This window comes from Hibiscus syriacus, unplaced genomic scaffold, assembly GCF_006381635.1.
Source record: "Hibiscus syriacus cultivar Baekdansim isolate YM2019G1 unplaced genomic scaffold, ASM638163v2 tig00013960_pilon, whole genome shotgun sequence".
Classification (NCBI taxonomy): domain Eukaryota; kingdom Viridiplantae; phylum Streptophyta; class Magnoliopsida; order Malvales; family Malvaceae; genus Hibiscus; species Hibiscus syriacus.
Genome location: NW_024062312.1, coordinates 593,306 through 614,395, shown reverse-complemented (window position 1 = coordinate 614,395; position 21,090 = coordinate 593,306). Strand labels below are relative to the sequence as shown.

At 34.8% G+C, this 21,090-nt stretch overlaps 3 protein-coding genes across 4 annotated transcripts; all 3 read right to left on the bottom strand.

Moving 5' to 3' along the window:
• Positions 1-2,137: 2,137 nt before the first annotated feature.
• On the bottom strand, positions 2,138-4,162 carry LOC120206528 (thylakoid lumenal 17.4 kDa protein, chloroplastic-like). Of its 2 annotated transcripts, none has more exons than XM_039206158.1 (4): positions 3,984-4,162; positions 3,649-3,776; positions 2,653-2,899; positions 2,138-2,461 (listed from the first exon to the last, which is right to left on the bottom strand). In XM_039206158.1, exons 1-4 carry the CDS (start codon positions 4,087-4,089, stop codon positions 2,238-2,240), a joined length of 705 nt encoding a protein of 234 aa, XP_039062089.1. In that variant the 5' UTR covers positions 4,090-4,162; the 3' UTR covers positions 2,138-2,237. The 2 variants fall into 2 exon arrangements, with proteins under 2 accessions (XP_039062089.1, XP_039062091.1); XM_039206160.1 differs by having other exon boundaries at positions 2,139-2,461; positions 3,649-3,773.
• Positions 4,163-10,710: 6,548 nt separating this feature from the next.
• Positions 10,711-15,587, bottom strand: LOC120206574 (vacuolar protein sorting-associated protein 26B-like). Its single transcript, XM_039206188.1, has 11 exons — positions 15,558-15,587; positions 14,547-14,621; positions 14,343-14,417; positions 14,200-14,272; positions 13,898-13,942; positions 13,387-13,498; positions 12,646-12,712; positions 12,351-12,395; positions 12,189-12,244; positions 11,671-11,846; positions 10,711-10,916 (listed from the first exon to the last, which is right to left on the bottom strand). Exons 1-11 carry the CDS (start codon positions 15,585-15,587, stop codon positions 10,735-10,737), a joined length of 936 nt encoding a protein of 311 aa, XP_039062119.1. The 3' UTR covers positions 10,711-10,734.
• Positions 15,588-15,885: 298 nt separating this feature from the next.
• LOC120206662 (ATPase family AAA domain-containing protein 1-A-like) lies at positions 15,886-19,879 on the bottom strand. Its single transcript, XM_039206246.1, has 5 exons — positions 19,559-19,879; positions 17,831-18,131; positions 17,110-17,268; positions 16,659-16,954; positions 15,886-16,230 (listed from the first exon to the last, which is right to left on the bottom strand). The coding sequence occupies exons 1-5, from the start codon at positions 19,757-19,759 to the stop codon at positions 16,003-16,005; spliced, it is 1,185 nt and encodes a 394-aa protein (XP_039062177.1). The 5' UTR covers positions 19,760-19,879; the 3' UTR covers positions 15,886-16,002.
• Between the last annotated feature and the right edge of the window lie 1,211 nt (positions 19,880-21,090).

Genomic DNA, 21,090 nt, shown 5'->3' with positions numbered 1-21,090 from the left:
GAGATATCCTTTAGAAGCCCAAGAAACAAGATTCTCTCCAAGAAACACACAAAATCTAGAAATCGAACGACGATCATCAGCATTGCTAGCCCAATCAACATCGAAAAAGGCTTCCAAATTAAATCTCATAGCATTCTTGCGAAAAATCAACTCAAAGTCAAGGGTGTCATTTAGGTAGCGTAAGATACGTTTAACAGCTATTCAATGTTGTTCACAAGGCTCATGTATGTACTGAACAAATTAACACTAACAGCAATGTCGAGACGAACGTGATTCAAGTAAAGAAGTGCTCCAACAACACTCCTATATAAGGAAACATCATCGAAAAGTCTTCCTCCATTCTTACCAAGTTTCGGAGACAACACCATAGGGTTAGGGATAGGGTGAATCATGAACACCTCCTATTAAGTTCACCATTAAGAAAAGCGTTATTAACGTCGACTTGGCAAAGTTTCCACCTTTCCATGACAGCTAACGATGAAATCATCTTTATCGTGGTTGGCTTAATAACTGGGCTAAAGGTGTAACCTTTATAGCTCAGCTGCCAGCTCATAGCTTAATGCTTATCAAGGGGATACACAAGAATAAGCTGTTTATATGAATAACTGAGATAACCATTGCTCTTCAAGTGGTGATGGCATAATTTCTGAAACGATTTGCAGATACAGAGAGGTTGAATTGGGGACAATGGGGAACATGCATAGCAATAGCAGCAGTTTCTTGGCCTCTTGGTTGGGTTGTCGTATACTTTTTCAGGGTGGACACATATGAATTAATAGTAAAAACTTTTCGTATAAAACAAGTACAAATAAAATTTGAGGTGGACACTTGATGCATGTGATCCGAGACAGATGATGCTGAGCTGTCAGATTGCACTTTGATGGCGCTGAGATACCATGAATTGGCAGATCAACGCAAAGGCGGGAATTGATTATGACATGTTCCTCATTGAGGTCGTTTTGAGTATGTTTCAGTCTTTTGGCCATAACTTTGACTACAGGTGTCAGAATCGCGCATAAGACCTCAATCCAGAAAGCTATTTTCGACGCGCACGCTCTCCACATGAGCTACGCTCCATGTGGCCTTTTTTTCAACCTCAAATTCTGCCGTTTTCCCCTCCGAATCACTAGAATTAGATATTTTTTACTATTTATGGTAATATTTCGATTGTCAAGTAGGAAGTCAATTTAAATCCGATTTAGGCCGGATTTTTTGGAGATTGCTTATTTTATTTCGAATTTCAATTTAGAGTGATTTTCGAGATTTTGCTATTTTTGGCAAAATTCGAATAAAGACGATTTTTGGCTATAACAGTCCGGCTTGTGGACTGATTTTAGGGATTTTTTGATTTGATAATATTTTATTAAACCCTATAGAGTTTTTTTCTCTTGATTTTTTTGGGTGAATTTTCTCTTGTAAATCATCTGTTGGAGCGCTTGCAGGATAATCACTATTCAACACTTTTAGTAAAATAAGTAATTAATGTAAAGAAATTCAAATTTCAAGATAATACATCCACCATTGTCATCTAGGGACGACCGACTTCACTCATCTATGTCTAGGTCCATCCCTGACACTATCACCATTGTCACTTGGCCAATTGTTAGTTCCCAAGTGAGGAGGAAACATTTTAGGAGTGCTCGAATGATTGATTTGACCATTGATCGAATCAAATTTCTTAAAATCGAATTAATTGATTTTTTTAACTATTAATCAAACGAAAACATTTTCTAAAATAATTAACCAAATTGAACAAAATTCAGTTAATTTGATAACCTATCAAATTAATTGAAATTTTTATAAGGTTTTTTTGTTCGACTAATTTGATTTTAATAGATCTATTTTTTTGATAAATTTAATGGGTCTAGTGTGGTTTAAAACAATTAAGCTTTAATTCTGAGTTTGAGCTTGAATATATTAAATATTAAATATTTTATATTTTTGGTTAATTAATCAATTTCGAATCGAATTAACCGTTAATCGAATATTGAGAAAAATCATTCTCCGTCCAAATTAATTTCAGTGGCCGACCGTTTAACTAAACTAATTCGATTCGATTGGTTAATTTAATTAAAACTGACAAATCAACACCCTTAGATTTTACAAATTACAATAATTAATCAAGCATATCACATTTGTGTAATTACATCCAAATCCATCCAAAGGCAAAGCAGGGTCGATTTTATTTTGCAGACAAAAGGCACAGCAAAATCAGATATATAATCCATAAATAGCAATCATCGACAGCCCAACTCAGCTCTTCCTTCAGCACTGACGGTTTTGTTCGTACAAAGCTTCTGAAGATCAATGTATCCAATAATGGTGTCTTCGAAAACCGCATCTTCGAGCTGAGCATCGTCGAAAGTCGATCCGGATAACACCGTGTTCTTGAACACCGCCCCTTGCAGATTCGCCTTCTTGAAGTTAACTCGATCCAAAACCGCATTCGAGAAGTCCGTACCTGCACATTTATGTTCAAGATGCAAAGCATAAAGCATCCTAGTAAATATCAAACAAAGCGTATGTGTTTAATACGAATATATCATGTTTTTACATATATTTGGAATATCATACTCACATGTCCATGTCCGAGCATGTGATGGACACAAATGATCAATTATGACACAAAGAAGATACAGAAGATTTACTTACCTTTGAAGCTAGCTCCAACAGCATAAGCCTTTGACATCACAGCTTCAGACATGTCTGCCCCATCGAACTTAGCATCCGCCATAAGCGCAGCCGAAAGAGACTTCCCCTTCAGGTTTGATTTCTCGTTAGTGTAATCGCAGAAGCGGAGATCGAGCGGCTTATCATACACGCCGTTTGCCTGGCCTATCGTGTTACCGACAAACGCACGCTCGCATCGGTTTGGCTCGGTCGACAACGGAGGAAGCCTCTGCATATATGTTACATTTTTAGCAGCCTTTTGGCATTGTAGTTTTGAAACATGAGATGATAATGGAACATTTGTTCCCCCATCCCACAGCCATCCTTCGCCAAGCAAGCCAAGTTTTTATTATAAAATTTCATAAACTTCTTCTTTCAAATGATTAACAAGTGTCCCTAATTGTTTTGTTTGTTTGTTGATGGTGACAGTTCATCCTTTTCGATTTGAATGGAGAATTACAACCGACAGTTGAAGGAGAGAGGAACTAACGTAGATGATTCAGCGGGTGACAGATAACGTAGATGATTCAGCGGGTGACAGATATAACCTCCTTCAATCTTGCATGATGATTTATATACGGATTTTTGGTGCTGATCCTAGACCTGATATAAGCATCAAGGCCCAAGGGCATGTATATAAATCACCATGCAAGACAAGAGAAGGAATTTGTTTATCTCTCACTCTCATAATCGTCTTTCTCTAACCATCAGCTACTCTCCGCTCAAATCATAAGGATTAACCCATAAAAAAAACCACAACAATTTTGAAGGAACAGTGCAACACTATGCCACCCAAAAACACAATCTCCCCAACAATTTTGCACACGAGTTCCAAATTCATGAAAACTAGCAATTTAATCCATTAAAACTAGCAATACCATTATGTGCATAAACACAATGTTTAGTGTGTCCATTGCAAATCTTAACCCAGAAGCTTTGAACCTAAACAGATGCAGAGAAATGGTGAAGATCTTCAACCTGATTAGCAGCAATCACAGGCGAGGCAGTGGCAATGGCGCATACAGCAAGAAGGCCACAAGCTACAGTCCTCAGCTCCTTAAACCCAGACGAGCGTTCCTCGCTTTTGGGAACACGTCTGCTAGCTGCTGACATGGAAGAAAAAATGGGGTTAAATTACATATCAGTATCAAAACTAAAGAGATAAAACCCCAAAGTCCAAAACTTCACTTAAACCGAAACCATCACCAACAATTGACATTACCCACATAAAGGGATTTTCTTTCAAGCTTGAACCCATAGTCTAAAAATTCAAAAAAGAGGGGGGGGGGGAAGTAAAAGAATTTGTTAATTACCAGAAGAACAGCTGATTCTGAGAGGCAGGTGGAGTTGCTGAAGAGGATAACCATGGAGTTTCGTTGGTAAAGTGTTGTGAGAGAGTGGAGTTGAAAGGATCACCATTTTCTTGGGGTTTATACCTTCTTTTCCCTTTTCTCTTTTGATTTTATATATCCGTTTTCAGTTTATCCATTGACGATGGTTCTAGTTGCAGCAGGTTCATACATCTATCTTAAAACTTACCTGGCATGATACGTAGGATATGCTAACCGTAGCAGATTATTTTAAGGGAAAACTACACCAAATGATCACTCAAATTTGAGTAATTTTTCCTTTTTCCTACTGATATTTTAAAAATAATGATTTGGTCATTGATATTATCGACTCATAACAAATTAATCACTCACTACTAACACCGGTTCAGTTCACTATTAAACAATTGGTCATTAATGTATTCAATTTTCTGTTTGTCATGAGTTTCCAATGTCCGATTAAATTGTTTCAAGATGCATTAGAAGGGTAACCGAAATACGATTCATATGTAAGAAGACATCTCAACCTAAAAATTCTCGGGGTCTTATCCAAAAATTCGTCGTAAGTCAGTTGATATTTCAGGTTTCAAAATCAACTTTAATTTCTTATTCAAAATCATCTTTTTTATTATTATTTTCAAGATGCATTAGAAGGGTAACTTAATGCGATCAAACTTGATGTCTCAAGCGGCATCGGACAATGTCAAGTTAGTCAACTTGATGTCTCATGCGGCGTCGGACGATGGCACTGGTGTTGTCTTTCCAATGAATTGGAACACCGTCAACGGATTCACCCTTCTTTTAAGAGCGACTGAACCCAAACTACTTCAGTAACAGTGTCAGCAATGCTGCGATACTCCGCTTCCGTCATGAATCGAGCAACTGATTTCTGACGTTTAGCACTCCAGGATATCAAGTTGCAACCAAGAAAGAAGCAGCAACCGGTTACAGAGCGTCAATCATCCACATTACTGACCCAATCAGCGTCTGTAAACGCTGCTATATTCTGTGTCTGAGGAAGCTGCAAAACGAAAAACCATTCCATAGTCGATTGTACCACAGAGATAACTTAAGATTCTTTTTACTGCCAGCCAGTGACCGAGGCAAGGACGTTGCATATACTTTGTTACTCTATTAATGCTGAACGCGATGTTCGGTCTGGTGTGGCATAGATATAACAAGGCACCAACTGTGCTTCTATACAAGAACACATCATCGAGGGGTTTACTTGCATCACGCATCAACTTAGGGGAAATGACCATTGGAGTTGGGACTGATTTAGCACCACTCATATTAGTCTTTGTCAATAGCTCGTTGATAAACTTCCGTTCTCTTAGAACCAACCGCTCCGGGGTACGATGAACCTCGATGCCGAGAAAGTAGCTAAGTTCTCCTAAGTCCTTCAATGAGAACTGCTGACCTAATAGCCGAACCACTTGTTCAATAGCTTCAGTAGAATTGCCCGCAATAATGATGTCATCGACGTAAATAAGTGCGTAAGTGCGAGTGCCATCTTGCTGTTGTACAAACAAGGAAACATCTGCAGTTGTAGTATGAAACCCAAGACCAAGTAAATATTGTTTTAACTTGGAATACCACATTCTTGGAGCCTGTCGTAAGCCATAAAGAGCTTTCTTTAACTTGCAAACCAAGGGAGTGCCATTGCTTGAGACTTGCTCAAATCCTGGTGGTTGGGCCATAAACACGTCTTCACCAAGATCGCCATTGAGAAAGGCGTTATTGACATCCAGTTGTCGCAGACTCCAAACGTTTGACGCAACCAAGGAGAGGATGACATTTATAGTGGTGGACTTAAAGAACGGACTGAATGTTTCGGTGAAGTCTTGTCTAGGTATTTGCAAAAACCCTTTTGCGACGAGACAGGCTTTGTACCTAGCAATGCATCCATCGGCATGACGTTTAACTTTAAATAGCCATTTACAGACGTTTAACTTTAAATAGCCATTTACATCCAACGTGGTGCGACCAGCAGGGAGAGGTACAAGAGTCCATGTATCATTTTTCAACAAGGCATTATATTTCCTTCCACTGAGGACGAGCAAATGCTTGAGCTATTGGGTCGGGTTCATCATCATTATCACAGTCAGTTGTCTGACTAAGGTAGAGTTTTGGTTTAAAGATTCCTCTCTTGCTTCAAGTGATCATGGGATGCCCAACATGGGACAATGCTTCCATGGTTGGTTCTGGTTGAGAAGGAGAAGAACTGGATACAGAACCAAGATCAACCTTATCATTTGCAATTGGTTGAGTAGAGGAAGCATGTGGGGGTGACTGAGCAGGTTGAGAGACCGTCCCTTGTGCATGAATTGGTCGAGTTTCATGCAAAACATGTTCCTCCTGAGTAAGACCCCTACAAACCTCAGGTGCTCTAGGAACCACATAAAGAGAAGGAATAGTGCCTTGAGAATTCAAAGAAGCATTACTAGAGACTGCCCCATGATCAGAGTAGGAAAAGACGTGATCATCGAATACCACTTACCGAGAGACATATATACGACCATCCGTAGCTAAACAATAATATCCATGATATAGCGGCTGTATCCAAGGAACACACATGGCTTCGAGCAATATTCCAATTTATGCTATTAAAACGGGTGACGAAACGAAAAGCAACGACAGCCGAAAACAAGGAGGTGATCGTACTGAGGAACATGACCAAACAACTTCTCAAACGATGTGCTTCCTTGAAGAACCTTAGTGGGCAAATGGTTGATTAAACGAGCAGTTAAAACAGCGTATGACCAGAATTTGAGGGACAATGACGCACAAGCTAGCAAGGTCAATGCCATTTCAATAATATGGCGATGTTTTCGCACTACTACCCCGTTTAGTGACAACCATTGTTGCTCGAAGCCCCTCTGCAAAGATTAGATGTAGTAAAGCAACTGCCAGCAGAAGATTAAACTTAAAAGAGATATCAACATCAATTGCAACAGATAAAGTTCTTAGAAGAATGTGGCTAGAAAGAACTAAATGATTCGTGCCTAGCCATCTTCAGAAGAAAAAAAATGGAAAATCATGAAACAAATTTAGCATTTTTCTACGCATCATGTGCAATATGATAGATATAAACAAATATTTTTAACATTTTTTTTAACCAGGGGAGGGTGGGAATTGTGAAACAACCTGACATGGAGTAACATACAGAATATAAAACACTAAAAAGAGAGAAGAAAATGAGTGAAGGGCACAGAAGCAAAACGGATCAATAATGTAAATTGTAAGCTTGTCCTATATGCATTAAGAGTAAAAGGGCACATTAGCAAATCCTCACCTTATTATGCTCAGCAACAAGCCATGACTCAAATGCTGAAAACAGAAGAGAGGTGGCAATACCTCCCAAAACTCGACCGACCATCAAAACTCTGTATTCAGGAGAATGCTTGGTGATACAGCTAAGTATGTACGTTATGCAGTAAGTAACACACGCTCTCCTCCGGCCCCTGAATTAAACACATGAAGGTATTTTAATATTTCAACTAGATGTTTCATCCAAAAAGTATGGAAAGATTACAGAAGAAGTCAAAAGTAAAAACCTACTGTTTGCCAGCTAGAGATCCAACAACTGTCCCAAACAATATGGAGGATCCAAAACCAGCAATAAAAAGCTGTCCAATGTCCCCTTTTCCAAAGCCGTATGTACTGTAAAGATTGTAAACATATGGACCCTGCAGCCAGTCTCCAGCTACCGACACATGAACACCCATTTATCAAAAGAGCAAGGACTTGTGCCCATTAACCACGGTATAAGGAGGCTAGCTTTTACAATTACCATAACAAATATCTACAGGTAAGATCACATCTCCAAAACTAATTAAAGTAATGTAACTATGTAGGGAATTTTTCTTTTTCAAAAAGGATCCAGCCAAAGGAAGTAATATGCTTATGACGCAAACACTACGTCTTAATTTATACAAATAGAGAAACAATGTCATCAAAGACTTGTATCAAGAGCTGGATTAACCACACAATAAGATAAACAAGAAATGAATACAGGAAAATTTGAACGTCTGCAAAACACAAATTATTAATTTGTCAAAAGTTACGAGAACATAAAATGCTTTAAACGTGACTATGACGCGAAAAAGTATGCACGAATGCGATTCGAATACATGAATTGGCCACCAGGCCAAGTAGAATTACTAAACTCAGCAACAATTACATATCAACGCTAGGCCGCAAGAACAATTGATAGGTTGATCCCCAAAATGAGGTTGTTTCTTCATAAAACCAAGCAATAGGGACCTATCTCCAACCCATAAACAAAAAGGATCGAAACCCAAAATCATTCATTGTAAGCAATTTTGTTCTTATACCGTTTCCTTTTTCTTCAGCAAGCTAAAATAAATGCATATATCCCTTTCTCCCATTTTCCTTTTCATGACGAGCTCGTTTTCCATTTCCAAAAGCGAAGAAAAACAGTCCGTAACTTTCAAAGTAGCCATTAATAACAAAAGCATTACCGACTCACATAAAACCCACCACAATCACATTTTAGAAACGCAAATCTAAGGAATGGGTATCCAAATTCCAAAACTAAAAAGAATCGATCATATTCCATGTCTACGTAAAACAAAAGAGAGATCTAAGGAACAGGAATGTAAATCGGATCGGGTAAATTACCCATCATGAGAGAGTAAACAACAAGGTAATTGTTCTTGAAGGAATTGAAAGCAGGGGACGTGTTGATTCGATCCTTGCTGTCCTTGCTTAGCTCTAATATCTATACGAATAAAATGATCTCGTTGTTAAAAAAATTATTGTTATTCGTTGAAGTTTACATAAAAAAAAATTAAGGTACGAGCATTCAACGTCAAATGATAGAGAGATATATAAATATATATTGTCTTATATTTAATCCATATTAATAAAAAAATATAAATATCTCTTAGATAAAATTGAATCGAATAAAATTAGATTAGATTGGATCTTATGTGTGATTATGCAACAAGACAGTAAACTTATCTTCTATAACTTGCCTCCATAACGGATCTTTAAGAGCTTGAGCAATTGTTTTTGGCTCCAATGTGGAAGAAAAAGGATGGCATCCAGAATTAACTTGCAAGAATAATGAATTTAGTGATTTGGAGAGTAAGTAAAGCTTTGTAGCTCTTTCAAGTGTATGCAAAAGTTTAAGGACCGATTCTTTAATTTTTCTGACCTTCCTAATGTGCTGAATAGGGATGTTTAATGAGCTGAACAACTCGAACTCGATTCGGTCAAAACTCAGTAAAAACTCGACTGAAACTCGAGCTCGGCTCAAGACTTTAATAAGCTAAGTCGAATAAAGTCCAACTTGACTCGATAAGTTCACGAGCAACTCATTAATTTTTATAACTTTTAGTAATTATCTTAAAAATTTATTTCATTTAAAAATTTATTAGTTTACTAATAGATAATAAAAAAAGATTATAAATTACTAATCTATTAATTTTATAATAATTAATTAAAAATATTAAATTATTAATTAATTATTATTATTTTACTACACCCAAAAATCACCCTAATTATTTTTTTAATCTATTTATGGATTGTTAATTTGGTGTTTAGATTTTGAATTTGTTTTATATACTCTTTTGATAATTTTTTTGTTAAATTTATTAATTTATGCTTATACTAAGTTCTATATAGTGTTAGTAGCTTTTACTTATAGTTAAAAAATAAAATAAAAAATTCGGTGAGCAATAAGCTTAAAGAGCGATTAGTCGAACAACAAATTTTCTTAACGAGTAAGAGTCGAGCAAAATTTTAACGAACTTAACAAACAATGAGTAGTGTCGAGATATAATATTTTTTAACGAGCACGAGTCGAACACTGTCCAATTCGTCTTTAGTTTCTTCCATTGCTAAATCTTCTTCGAGCAATCAAATATTTCCAAGTCAAATCTTCATAATCTGTCTTTTTGTTTTTTTTTTAATTTCAGTACATATTTGATAAGCCTTTCTCAGCTTTCATTGGGTACCATTTTTATTAAATTGAAAGTATATGTGTTCTTTTTTCTAAAAAAGAAGAAAAAAAAGAGAGAAGCGTACGTGTTCTTAATCTATAAACCCCAAGAAATTGGGAGTTTGTGTAAATAAGATTATCTTTTAAAATATTATATGTTTTAATGCTTAATTTGATGAATTTTTTTTATATATTTTTTTAATGTAATAAATATAAAAGCTTTAATAACTAACCGAAGCCTTTAAGTAAGAGGGTCCTAAAATGTCATTTTCAAGCAGAGGCACGATAGTAGCAGATGCAGTGGGAAAAGAGAGCAACACGGGTAGTTCTACGGTAAAAAACGACTAATATACGACGTGAAACCCGTCTTTCCTGAGACAATCCCGAGCAACACATAATTCTGAACAATAGTAAGTTTGGCCATTCCATCGGCAGACATGTTTCCCTCGCGTGAAACCCAAAGGAATTCAGTATACCAGCTACAACAGCAAAGCGAGGAGATAGCTCGAACTAGCGGAAACAAATCCCGATCTAAATTGGCCTCCTTATAGTTATTAATATTGTCTCTTAAGGTTTGCATATAAACTGCTTGAAAAATGGAGAACGGGGAAGATGAATTGTGTTCCCGGCGTCTTCTACGTCACTGTAGCATTCACACCATCTGAAGAAATAAATCTGACAAGACCGTATAAGAACCAATAATTTTTTTTCACAGACCCATTTGGACGAGGAAGCTGTTAAAATTGTAGAAGTGAATGTGAGACATGATCAAAAATCCTGCAAGGGCAACCTGTACATTGTAATTTGATGCTGTTTGAAATACCGAAGACCCTCCTCATCAACAAGAACAAGATTCAAGTAGTACTTCACATTGAATTTGTTGTTAATATTGTGATGTGTTGGCGTCAAGTCATAAGGACTAAGAAACAGTCGGACCGGAATCGATTCACCTTCAAAACCAACCGTATTGTAATTCAAAATAGATATAATAAGGGTTTTATTGATTTACTCATTTTAGTCAACCATCTTTAAAAAATAAATAGAATTGCCGATGTGGTAATTTTTTTTTATTTTTTTAATGATGGTGTGACATTATATTATGGTAAAACATCATCACCATCATTAATTTTCTCGATAAACTGCATCATATACCACCAAACTTTACGCGTTATATCGTTTAGACTACTGAACTTTCAATTTTATCCATTATAGCACTAAACTTTGATTTTCGTTTCAATTATACAATTGAACCGTTAAATCGTTAATGGCATGATGACATGGCTAACGGTTGTTGACGTGCCTGATGACTATCACCGTAGATACCTCACCAAAAACGACATCGTTTTGATCTGAATGTTAACGATTTAACGGCCTAATGATATAATTGAAACGAAAATCAAAGTTCAATGCTATAATTGGCAAAATTGAAAGTTCAATGGTATAAACGATACAATGTATAAAGTTTGATGGTATCCGGTATAGTTTACCCTAATATTTTAATGACGGGTGACTAAAAGGAAACTAAAACGTAATGTTAAGTATGCTTTAAAAAAACAAATAGTTGAGTGATAAAAACAAAACTAAAGTGATAGTTGAGTGAGTACGTTGTTTACCCTATTTTGTTCTTAAATAGTCATTAGATAGAGCAGTCTATTAATATTTTATTCAATTAATCTAAACATTTTGATCAACTGATGAACATACCTCTAATAGGAGCACCATCCATCAGCTCAAATTTAGCTAGTGTTTCGGTCTCAACATGAGTAGTGGCTCCTGATACTGTTGACTCTCGACGCCTGATCTCAATATCCATACTCTTAACCTTGATCTTCACATGAATAAAATATATCTTCCCAATAATAACATCTTTCAAATGATACCTATGGAATTCGAATTTCAATTCTTAATTATATCAAATTTTAAGTTGGAACCTACATAACAAAAAAATTAGGAAGATGACTTGATACGATAAAATAAACAATCAAGTAGACCAGTTAAATCAGAAATCGATAATGTGTATAAAAATTGACTAAAAATTAGTTTAATAGATCAAAATTAATTTTTAATATATATATTTTAAAAAAATTATTTGTAAATAGTTTAGATTCTAACCTTTAATCTCTTAGTTGTATATTAAAGACAACACTGTTTATACAAGCATTTATCATGAGTTTAAACCTATGATTTCAGGTTTTAGCAATATCCATAAATGTTCAGCTTACTTGCTTTTATTGTACTCGAATTCGATGTGCAGGCAATCTTCAATTCCAACTTCCATCTGCAAAAGGGATTCATATTTGTCAAAATTAAATACGATTTATCAAAAGAGTTATTGGAAAAAATGATCACAAGAAGCGGTGTAATGAATTGCGATTGTCAGTCACCTTGATACTAGTGTTGATTGTTGGAGGTGGAGAATATTTGTGAACCTAATAAACCATAAATCAAGCAAAAAGTAAGGTTGCCAAGGCCGCATCATTCACAATTATAAATATCACCAAATAGTGTAATTCAAAAGTTCAATGCAGCAAAAATTCCAGAAATCCTGAGGAAAAACCAAAGACAATGATGCCGCCTTCCTGTATATGAATCAGGTTTAAGAACATCGACACATTTTTTATGCTTCATAGAATATAAAAACTAAAAAGAAAACAAGTTAGTACCAATGAAAACACTTACCATAAAGTTGGTGTATTCGACAATGCTTCCACCATAATTACGACAAACTGTTACTTTCAAGACATACCTGGGAAGAGCAAATAATAAGAAGTCTAAAATACAACCGATTAATATAAGGTTAAAAGATTATGTAAATAAATTATAATCGTAATAGAGTGTAACTTTTTAGAGTAATCTAGGTAACACTTTTAGGTTAAAATCGAAAATATTATGTTATCGATAACAAATTATATAAATTGCATAACTATTTCGGTTGTAACCTAAAAACTTATGTAATCAAAATTATTACCGATTGTGCAAACTTTTAGAGTAGATTTAACATTCTGGGTTAAATATCATTGCAATGTAACATTCTCGGTTGTAACCAAAAGTAAAACTGATTATATATAAATTTAGATTAAAAGGATAATATTTTAAGTAGAAACCCATCGCAAGTTAACCTTAGGTTAAACCATGTATAGTAGAACTACCCAAATAATCAAACTACTGTAACAAGACGGTCACATTATGCATCCCATCAGCAGGCCAACAAAACTTGAAGAATGGGGAAAAAAGCATTCTAGAGCTCCAAAATTAGCACATCATATTATACATATCAGACTAATTTCTAACCGCTATCAAGGTAAGTACACCAAAATATATCATCATAACAATCAAACTGGCTCATATATACCAAGAAAACTTCTAGTGCACAAGGGAAGAAATATCATCTTCAAAGGTTTTAAGTAGTGGATAGCATACCTAAGCCGCACATTCACACCATTATAAGATTCATATCGCATTTCAACCATAGAAAATTCGAATGGATAGGTTGTTCTTTCGTTTATATCCCCAGGACAATCCAATTCACGTACTGCAAAATTTAGGAATGTGAAAAATACTAGACAATACTAACCAGTTCATAACGATTCGGTTTAAATGGAAAATTTTCATGTACAATTTGAGCCTCTAAAAGTATCAAAGAAGAATACGGATAAACGTTTGCGAATTGAGCAAATTAGGTTGAGAGGGTCGCCTTCATAATGAGTTTCAATAAAATTTGATCCGGAATAGTCAATCAATAGATTCTATACCAGTGATTAAACAAAAAAATGAAGGATATGGATAACCATGCACTGCAAAGCACTAGTTTAACTCTTAAGATCTTACATTCATCCCAACCCACTTCACATGCAATTTAATGAAACTACTTAATGAAGATATAAACAATTTTCAGGAAGAGCAAACAGAAGGGAAGTCAGAAAATACTCACCAAGAGAGGTGAAGTCATAAAAGTTGCCTCTGTCAAAATACATCTCTGGAAAGAACAACCAGATTAGATTGACTTTATTATTTCTAATTTATGTTACTCGAACTCAAGTGTGACTGATACTCATATCGGAATATGCAAAGGTTCTAAGAGACGAACACAAATACGATCGAGAAAGATCAAATAAAATAAAAACTCTGAAGAAATTAGGAAAACGCTTAAACGTTATATTCAGCAGTTATATCAGAATTATAATTAAAAACTTGGACTGAGAGTGAAGGAGGAGCTAGAAGATAAGAAGAAACCTATTTGACCAAGGAGCTCAACTTTCACACCATTATGTTCAATTCTCTTCCCTTGCCGTGGTTCGATGGTGATCTGAAGGTGGCAACGAACAAAAAACTCTTCAACGCTATGATCCTAAATCTGTTAAAAACTAGAAAATTACCTTCCCGGCGATATTATCTTGATCTCGGAAAAGCGGTACCAAAAGCGTTTGACCATTTTCCTTTGTTAATGGGACCTAAATTGAAAAAAAAACAAATCCCGATGCAATAACTCGCGAAATATTAACTAAACAATCGATATGATCAAAACTAAATTTGCAGATCCAAACGAAACTAGAATCGAGATGATGATCAAGAGAGATTACCTTCTTGCGAGTCCTTCCATCGGAAAATTTGATCGAGATTGTACACACCGGCTTGAAAGCTTCAATCAAGAAATTCTAATTCAAACGAACAAACAAAAAAACAAGAAATCTCAATCGCACTCAATAAAACCGCAGTTTGAATATCCAATGAAATGAATGTGAGATAGTACCATGCTGTTACGATTCAATCGTTGTAAACCAAAATCGAGGGAAGAAACCAATTCATCAAGTTAATGCATGATTAGCTGACATTTGATTTTTGTTAAAATCGATCGTTTCAAGTTTCATGCATACACATCACAAATCACATATAATTTGGATAAACTATATCCGAGGTCATTTTGCTTTTCGATTTCTATTATTTTGGTCACTAAAACTGAAAATAATTACATTTTAACCACTTACATTTTTGATTTATTATATTTTAGATAAAATGTTAATTTTAGATAAAATTAAATCATTTTACTAACGGACCACGTCATCAAACTAACAACATTCAACATCCAAGTGACCAAAACTTAATAAAATGATAACGTAAGTGACCAAAACTTAATCAAACAATAAAATAAATGACCGAAAGGGTACAAATATGAAAGGAATGTAACCAAAACTTAATCCATGTATTATCTACGTGGAAATGATGTAATTTTAATTTTATATATTTATCGTGTCACATCAGTAAACCATTAAAGATTTAACTACGGTTAACCTTCAGTTACTACATCTTAATTAAAACGAGACAAAAATGACAAAATCTTAATTAAAACGAAATGAAAGTGATCAAAATTTTATGTTTTTTGAATTCAGTGAGAAAAAATTTATAAAACTCAAATGAAAATGATCATTTATGTAGTTTACCCTTTTAAAAATTATTTCATATACCTTATTTTTATAAAATTCAGTCTACATTATTTTTATATAAAAATTCCAATCGTCTTTGAGTCCTGTTTAATTTATATTAATTATTAACTAACAGTTACAAAAAGACAAAATAATATTTTATTCCCTTACGTATACTGCTTTATCAAATTTACTTTTCATCTCTAAAAGTAAATAAAAAGTTATCTTTAATCGAATATATAATTTTTCAATCTTTTATATTTACAATTTAAATTAATAAAAAAATTAAGATTAAATGATTAAAAAATATTTAAAATAGGGACCAAAATTGAATTATTTAAAATATGGACCAAAGTTTTCAAATAAAAATAATACGAGGAATAAATTCCACAAAAATAAAATATAATAACTAATTTTTTTTAAAATTTTGAAATAGCATAGGGACCTTTTACATATTTTAACCAAAATAAACAACATTACATACAGGAAACTACCACAATTTTGATATGAAATCTGTCTTAAATTTGTACTCCATAGCCAATAATAATGTTGATCAAGCATCTTTTAGAGAGAAAACGGGATGCATAACAAAATCCGAGTATGAAGTTTAGGAATTTCAAGAGTCCTGAGAATCTGATTGAAGGTTAGCAATTTGGGAAGCTACTAGCTTGGAGAGTTCATTAATGGCAGCTTGAACCTGATAATCATCTGACTCACTCTGGTTTTGCCTTGACCATCCAGGTAATTGTGAACTTAACCTGCTATATTCATTTGCGGCAACCCCGGTCTTCCTTGATGTGGCAAGAACACTCTCTAAATCAATTTGCGATAAGGGCCTCGGAGCCTAAAAAACAAAAAGAGTAATTTGGCCAAGAAACTCCGTAAGATAAATAATCGACGATTCGTGTTGCAAAAAATACAAAGGCTACATGTAAGATACCAGAGTTCATCGATCCTACACGCAAACTGAAGTTTTACTCATAGATAGGTCATAGGTGTGTGTTTAAGACAACTCCTAGAATCCCATCCTATGCCTCATTCCAACTCTTTATTTTTATTTTGAAATACTTGTGCCCAACACATATTTGGATAGGGGCATGGGGATATGATCCTCCAAAATATGGAAGAACTTTAAAAGACTGAACTTTCCAATATAGGGTATATTACTATATCTGACATTCAAACCCGAGCTCGAATAGCGTAGCTCACTGGGCAATCCTTTTGAAAAATGGAACATGGACGCAGAAAGAAATAAAAGAAAAGTGTACTTACTCCAGATGGTTTTCCTTTCTTCTCCTCATCCAGTAAGTCCCTAATAGGAAAGTAAGCGGCTTTCTTACAGAGTTCAAGAATATCGGACCCTGTGTACCCTTCACACAAACTGGCTATGAAGTCAAAGTTGATGTTTTCTTCAACATTCTCACCCTTCAAAATCACCTTCAGTATCTCAGCTCTCTCCCTGCGGTCCGGTAGTCCAATCTCAAAAGCCTGGGGAAGACGCCTGAGTATGGCTTCATCTAGTTCAGATGGACGATTCGTTGCAGCAAGAACCATAACTCGGGCATTTTCTGCACAACAATATACAATTATTCAATTCTGTATCGCAAATAAAAAATAATCCATATAACATTCTAGACAGCCCTTCGTAACAAAACTCGAAAAATGGTTCTTTGAATGGGAATGATAACAGTATATAAGAGCCTTTTGGTACAAAAATACTCACGATCAGTGGTAAACCCATCCCATAAAGCCATGAACTCAGTCTTCATGTTTGCCATTGCTTCATGATCTGTATTACGACGCTGTCCCAGAAAACTATCGACCTCATCAATAAATATAATAGCGGGCTGAAGTTTATATGCCAAGCTGAACACTGCAGCAACTGCATAGTAGAAGAGGAAACAAAAAATAAGATACAAGACGCATAAAAGAAAGGACTTAAGAGGGGGCTTTAATCCATTAAAAAATGCCTGATGAAAAAAGTATTTAATGATAGGGGCTAGCTTACTACTAACACATACTATGATAATCTTCATCCTTTTCGATCTTGTAACATTAATTTTTCAGGGTAATGATACAAAGAAAATTCAGGCCATTAATTATAAGAAAAAGAAGTCTGGACATGGAAGGGTTATGGCACATATTTACATGACAAATTCTTTTTGGGCCCTGGCCTCAGGAAAAAGTATATTCTATGAACCACCTCAGCAGTCGGCACAACGGTAGGGTGGTTGAACCAGTTTTCCCTTCTCTTAAAAGGGTCCGTTTATCTACATAAAGCGTCTTCTCACATTTCCACAAGAGTTAAAACTCCATAGAATAAATACCAGTAAAAGAAAGTGGCAATTCTGATCACTTTTAACCGTATGAATTAAAATGTAGTCGAAATAGATGCAAAAGCATCAGAATCAATAAGGATAGAGTAAACATTATCAAAACTTTACCAAGTTTCTGTGCATCACCAAACCACTTGCTCATCAGATTTGATATTCGCACATTGATAAAAACAGCTCCAGACTCCTTAGCAATGGCTTTAGCGAGCATGGTCTTTCCAGTACCAGGGGGGCCATATAACAAAACCCCTTTTTGAGGACCAAGAAGCTTTCCATGTGAAAACAGCTCTGGTCTCCGTAATGGAAGAATCACTAGTTCATAGAGAGATTGCTTGATGGTTTCTAATCCTCCAATAGACTCAAATTCCACGTCAATGTGATCAGAATTTATCACATCACATGCTATTACATCCTATTAAATGGAAGAAAAAAAGGAAGGTATAAGCATGCAAGCCACCATAAAATTAACAGTTATGATCCTTTGCTTCTATTCTAATACTGAATCTCGAAGCATACATTCCACCAAATATATATTTTGGAATACCGAACGTGCATGACTACCAAAGTATAGTGGTATGCATGCACTCCCAGATATGATAATTTCAAGTAAAGAGAAGGATATTAGTGAATATAATACAAAAACACGAAAGAAAACCACTAGAAATTTTTTTTAAAAAATCAAACAGAAAACACTAAAAGGCTGCAAAAAGAATCAAAAAAGAACACACGCACAAGGTCATAAGTCATGAGCTAGCATTCTGGTTTCCGGTAATATAACTAATCTGCATCAATCTGGATGAATTCTTTATTAACGGGAACCCAGATCCCAGATGGTAATTCTGAAGATATAGAAAGAATCCACGTTCATATAGTTTACTTATGTATTCCAAGCTAGTTATAGGAGTTACTTTATATTTCACACTGCTTTAAGCCGGTGGGCTGGGTGGTTACCACAGTATGGTTATCACATTGCATTTGAAGTAAATTGTAATTTGACCTCAATAGTTGTGCCAACACCAATTTTAATCCAAGTGTTAGTCAAGTATGATTTTAGCTAAGCAAAAAAAAAAAAAAAAAGAGGCAAGTACAGCTGTAAACGAGCTGAGTCGAATTCGAGTATTGCTGAGATCGACTCGACTCGAAAACTAGCGAGCCTAAAATTTTCAAGATCGACTCGAACTCGAAATCATGAATTGAAGCTCGTAATGAAAAAATCTTAAACTTAACTCAATTGAAGCCTCAAACTCAAACTTGAACCTTAACTATATGAAAACTTTATACTGTATTTAAAAAAATAACTCATAAATATTAATATTATTAATAATTTATTTTTTAAAATAAAATATTAATATATTATATTTTCGAGCTGTTCACGAGCTTTTCGAGTCGAGTATCAAGTAGTTTGTTTCGGCTCGATAAGAATTCGATTCGAGCTCGAGTAGAATATTTATCGAGCTTTGATCGAGTAGATCTGAAGTAGCTCGTGATCTGTTTACAGCCCGTTTACAGCCCTACAGGCAACAATCAAAGCAAGCAACCCTAGTATTCCTTTAGCAAGCTTTAATCAATTCTATGTTCAAAATTCAGATAAAGGGCAATCATTTAAATTTTAAAAAATTGCAATTCTGAACAACAAACTCCAGCCTATGAATCTATTCCAACCAAGCAAAACCCTAACGAAAAAAAACCCTAAAGAATCAACAATCACAGTAACGGATGACTAATTCTCACGTATTAATATAATTTTTCCACAAAACTATTCAAAAAAAATCCACTTATAAAAGGAAAGTAATAGAAATTATCATTTATACAAGATAAAACCCTCCCCAAAAAGAGTACCTCGTAGGTATTGGTATGGATCAGAGGACGACCCAAACGCTTAGCAATTTCCTTCTTGTGCTCCAATGCTTTTTTAGAAGTTTCCCGGTTAGGGTCGAGGTGCCGGAGCCCCGCGAAGAGAACCAAACAACTGAGGGCGGCGCTGGCGGCGTATAAAATCAATTCTTGCAGGAACTTCGTCTCCGACGAAGATGAACCCATTCTTCGCGTATATTGATTTTACCAATTTCTTTCTTTTATCATATTAGGAAAAAGAAAAACTTTCACGTTAAGATTTATGGGGTTCTAAATTTTAACAGAAGACGAAACAGAAAGACTTTTTTTCGTCGTCGACACTCGGAGGCCACTCAGCTTTCCTCGAATAAGGACCACGGAAACACTATGGGCCAGACCAGGCGGAATGGGTTGTGATCGACCCGTAAAGTTTATTATTATTTATTTACATTAAAATATTTTAAATATTGTTTTTATCAAACTTTTAAAATATTATTTTTAATTTTTGTATTTACATATTTTATATTGAAAATAAAATAATAAATTATTATTATTTTTAATTTATAATTAAAATTATAAAATCTCTTTTTATATAAAATACCTCATTCTCGAACAAGCTGAATCTTTATCCCTAATAATCAATTGGAAGGCTACAACTCCTTGATACACTGTAAAACAAAATCGATCTAACCTGAAGCTCGAAAATCAAAACATTGTCACCTGAAATACTAAATCTGGCAAACAAAACTTGCAACTCCGACATAGATTTACGACTCAAAGCATATGTTACAACGTTAGCTTTTCTCAGATTATACTCAATCGAACGGTCGTAATCCTCTAGCAACTCAATCCAACACCTTTGTCTCAAATATAACTCCTTATGGGTAAGGAGGTAGTTAATACTCTTGTGATCGGTATAAATGATACGTCTCTCACAATAGATGATGACGCTAAATTTTCAAAGAAACAAATAATTGTGACTAACTCCAAATCATGTGTCGGATAATTACGCTCATGCGCCCTCAACTGCCTCAAAGCATACGTTACCATTTTACTCTCTTATAGCAATACACAACTAAAGTCGACAATAGAAGCATCATTATAAATCATAAAACCTTTCTTGTACTTTAATTAAATCAAAACTGGAGTTTCAGTCAGCATTAACATAATTTTTTTGAAACTACGATGTATTTCTTCTATTCACTTGAACTTGACATTTTTTAAAGTACACTAAAACAACAGTACATTAGCGGCGTTTTTAAATATAAACGCCACAAAATGGTAATATTACCAGTGTTTTTGGGAAAACGTTGATATTTACTTATCTCTTGTGGCGTTTTGTAAAAAAACGCCACAATAAATCAGTGCATTAGTGCCGTTTATATCTACAAACGCCACAGAATTGTAAAATTAGCGGCGTTTTCCTTCAAACGCCACTATTGACTTAATTATTTTAAAAATAAAAGAATATCTATTGTGTTTTGATATTCAAATAATAACAATTACTTTTTATCACGGAGATCATTTGATTCGTATTT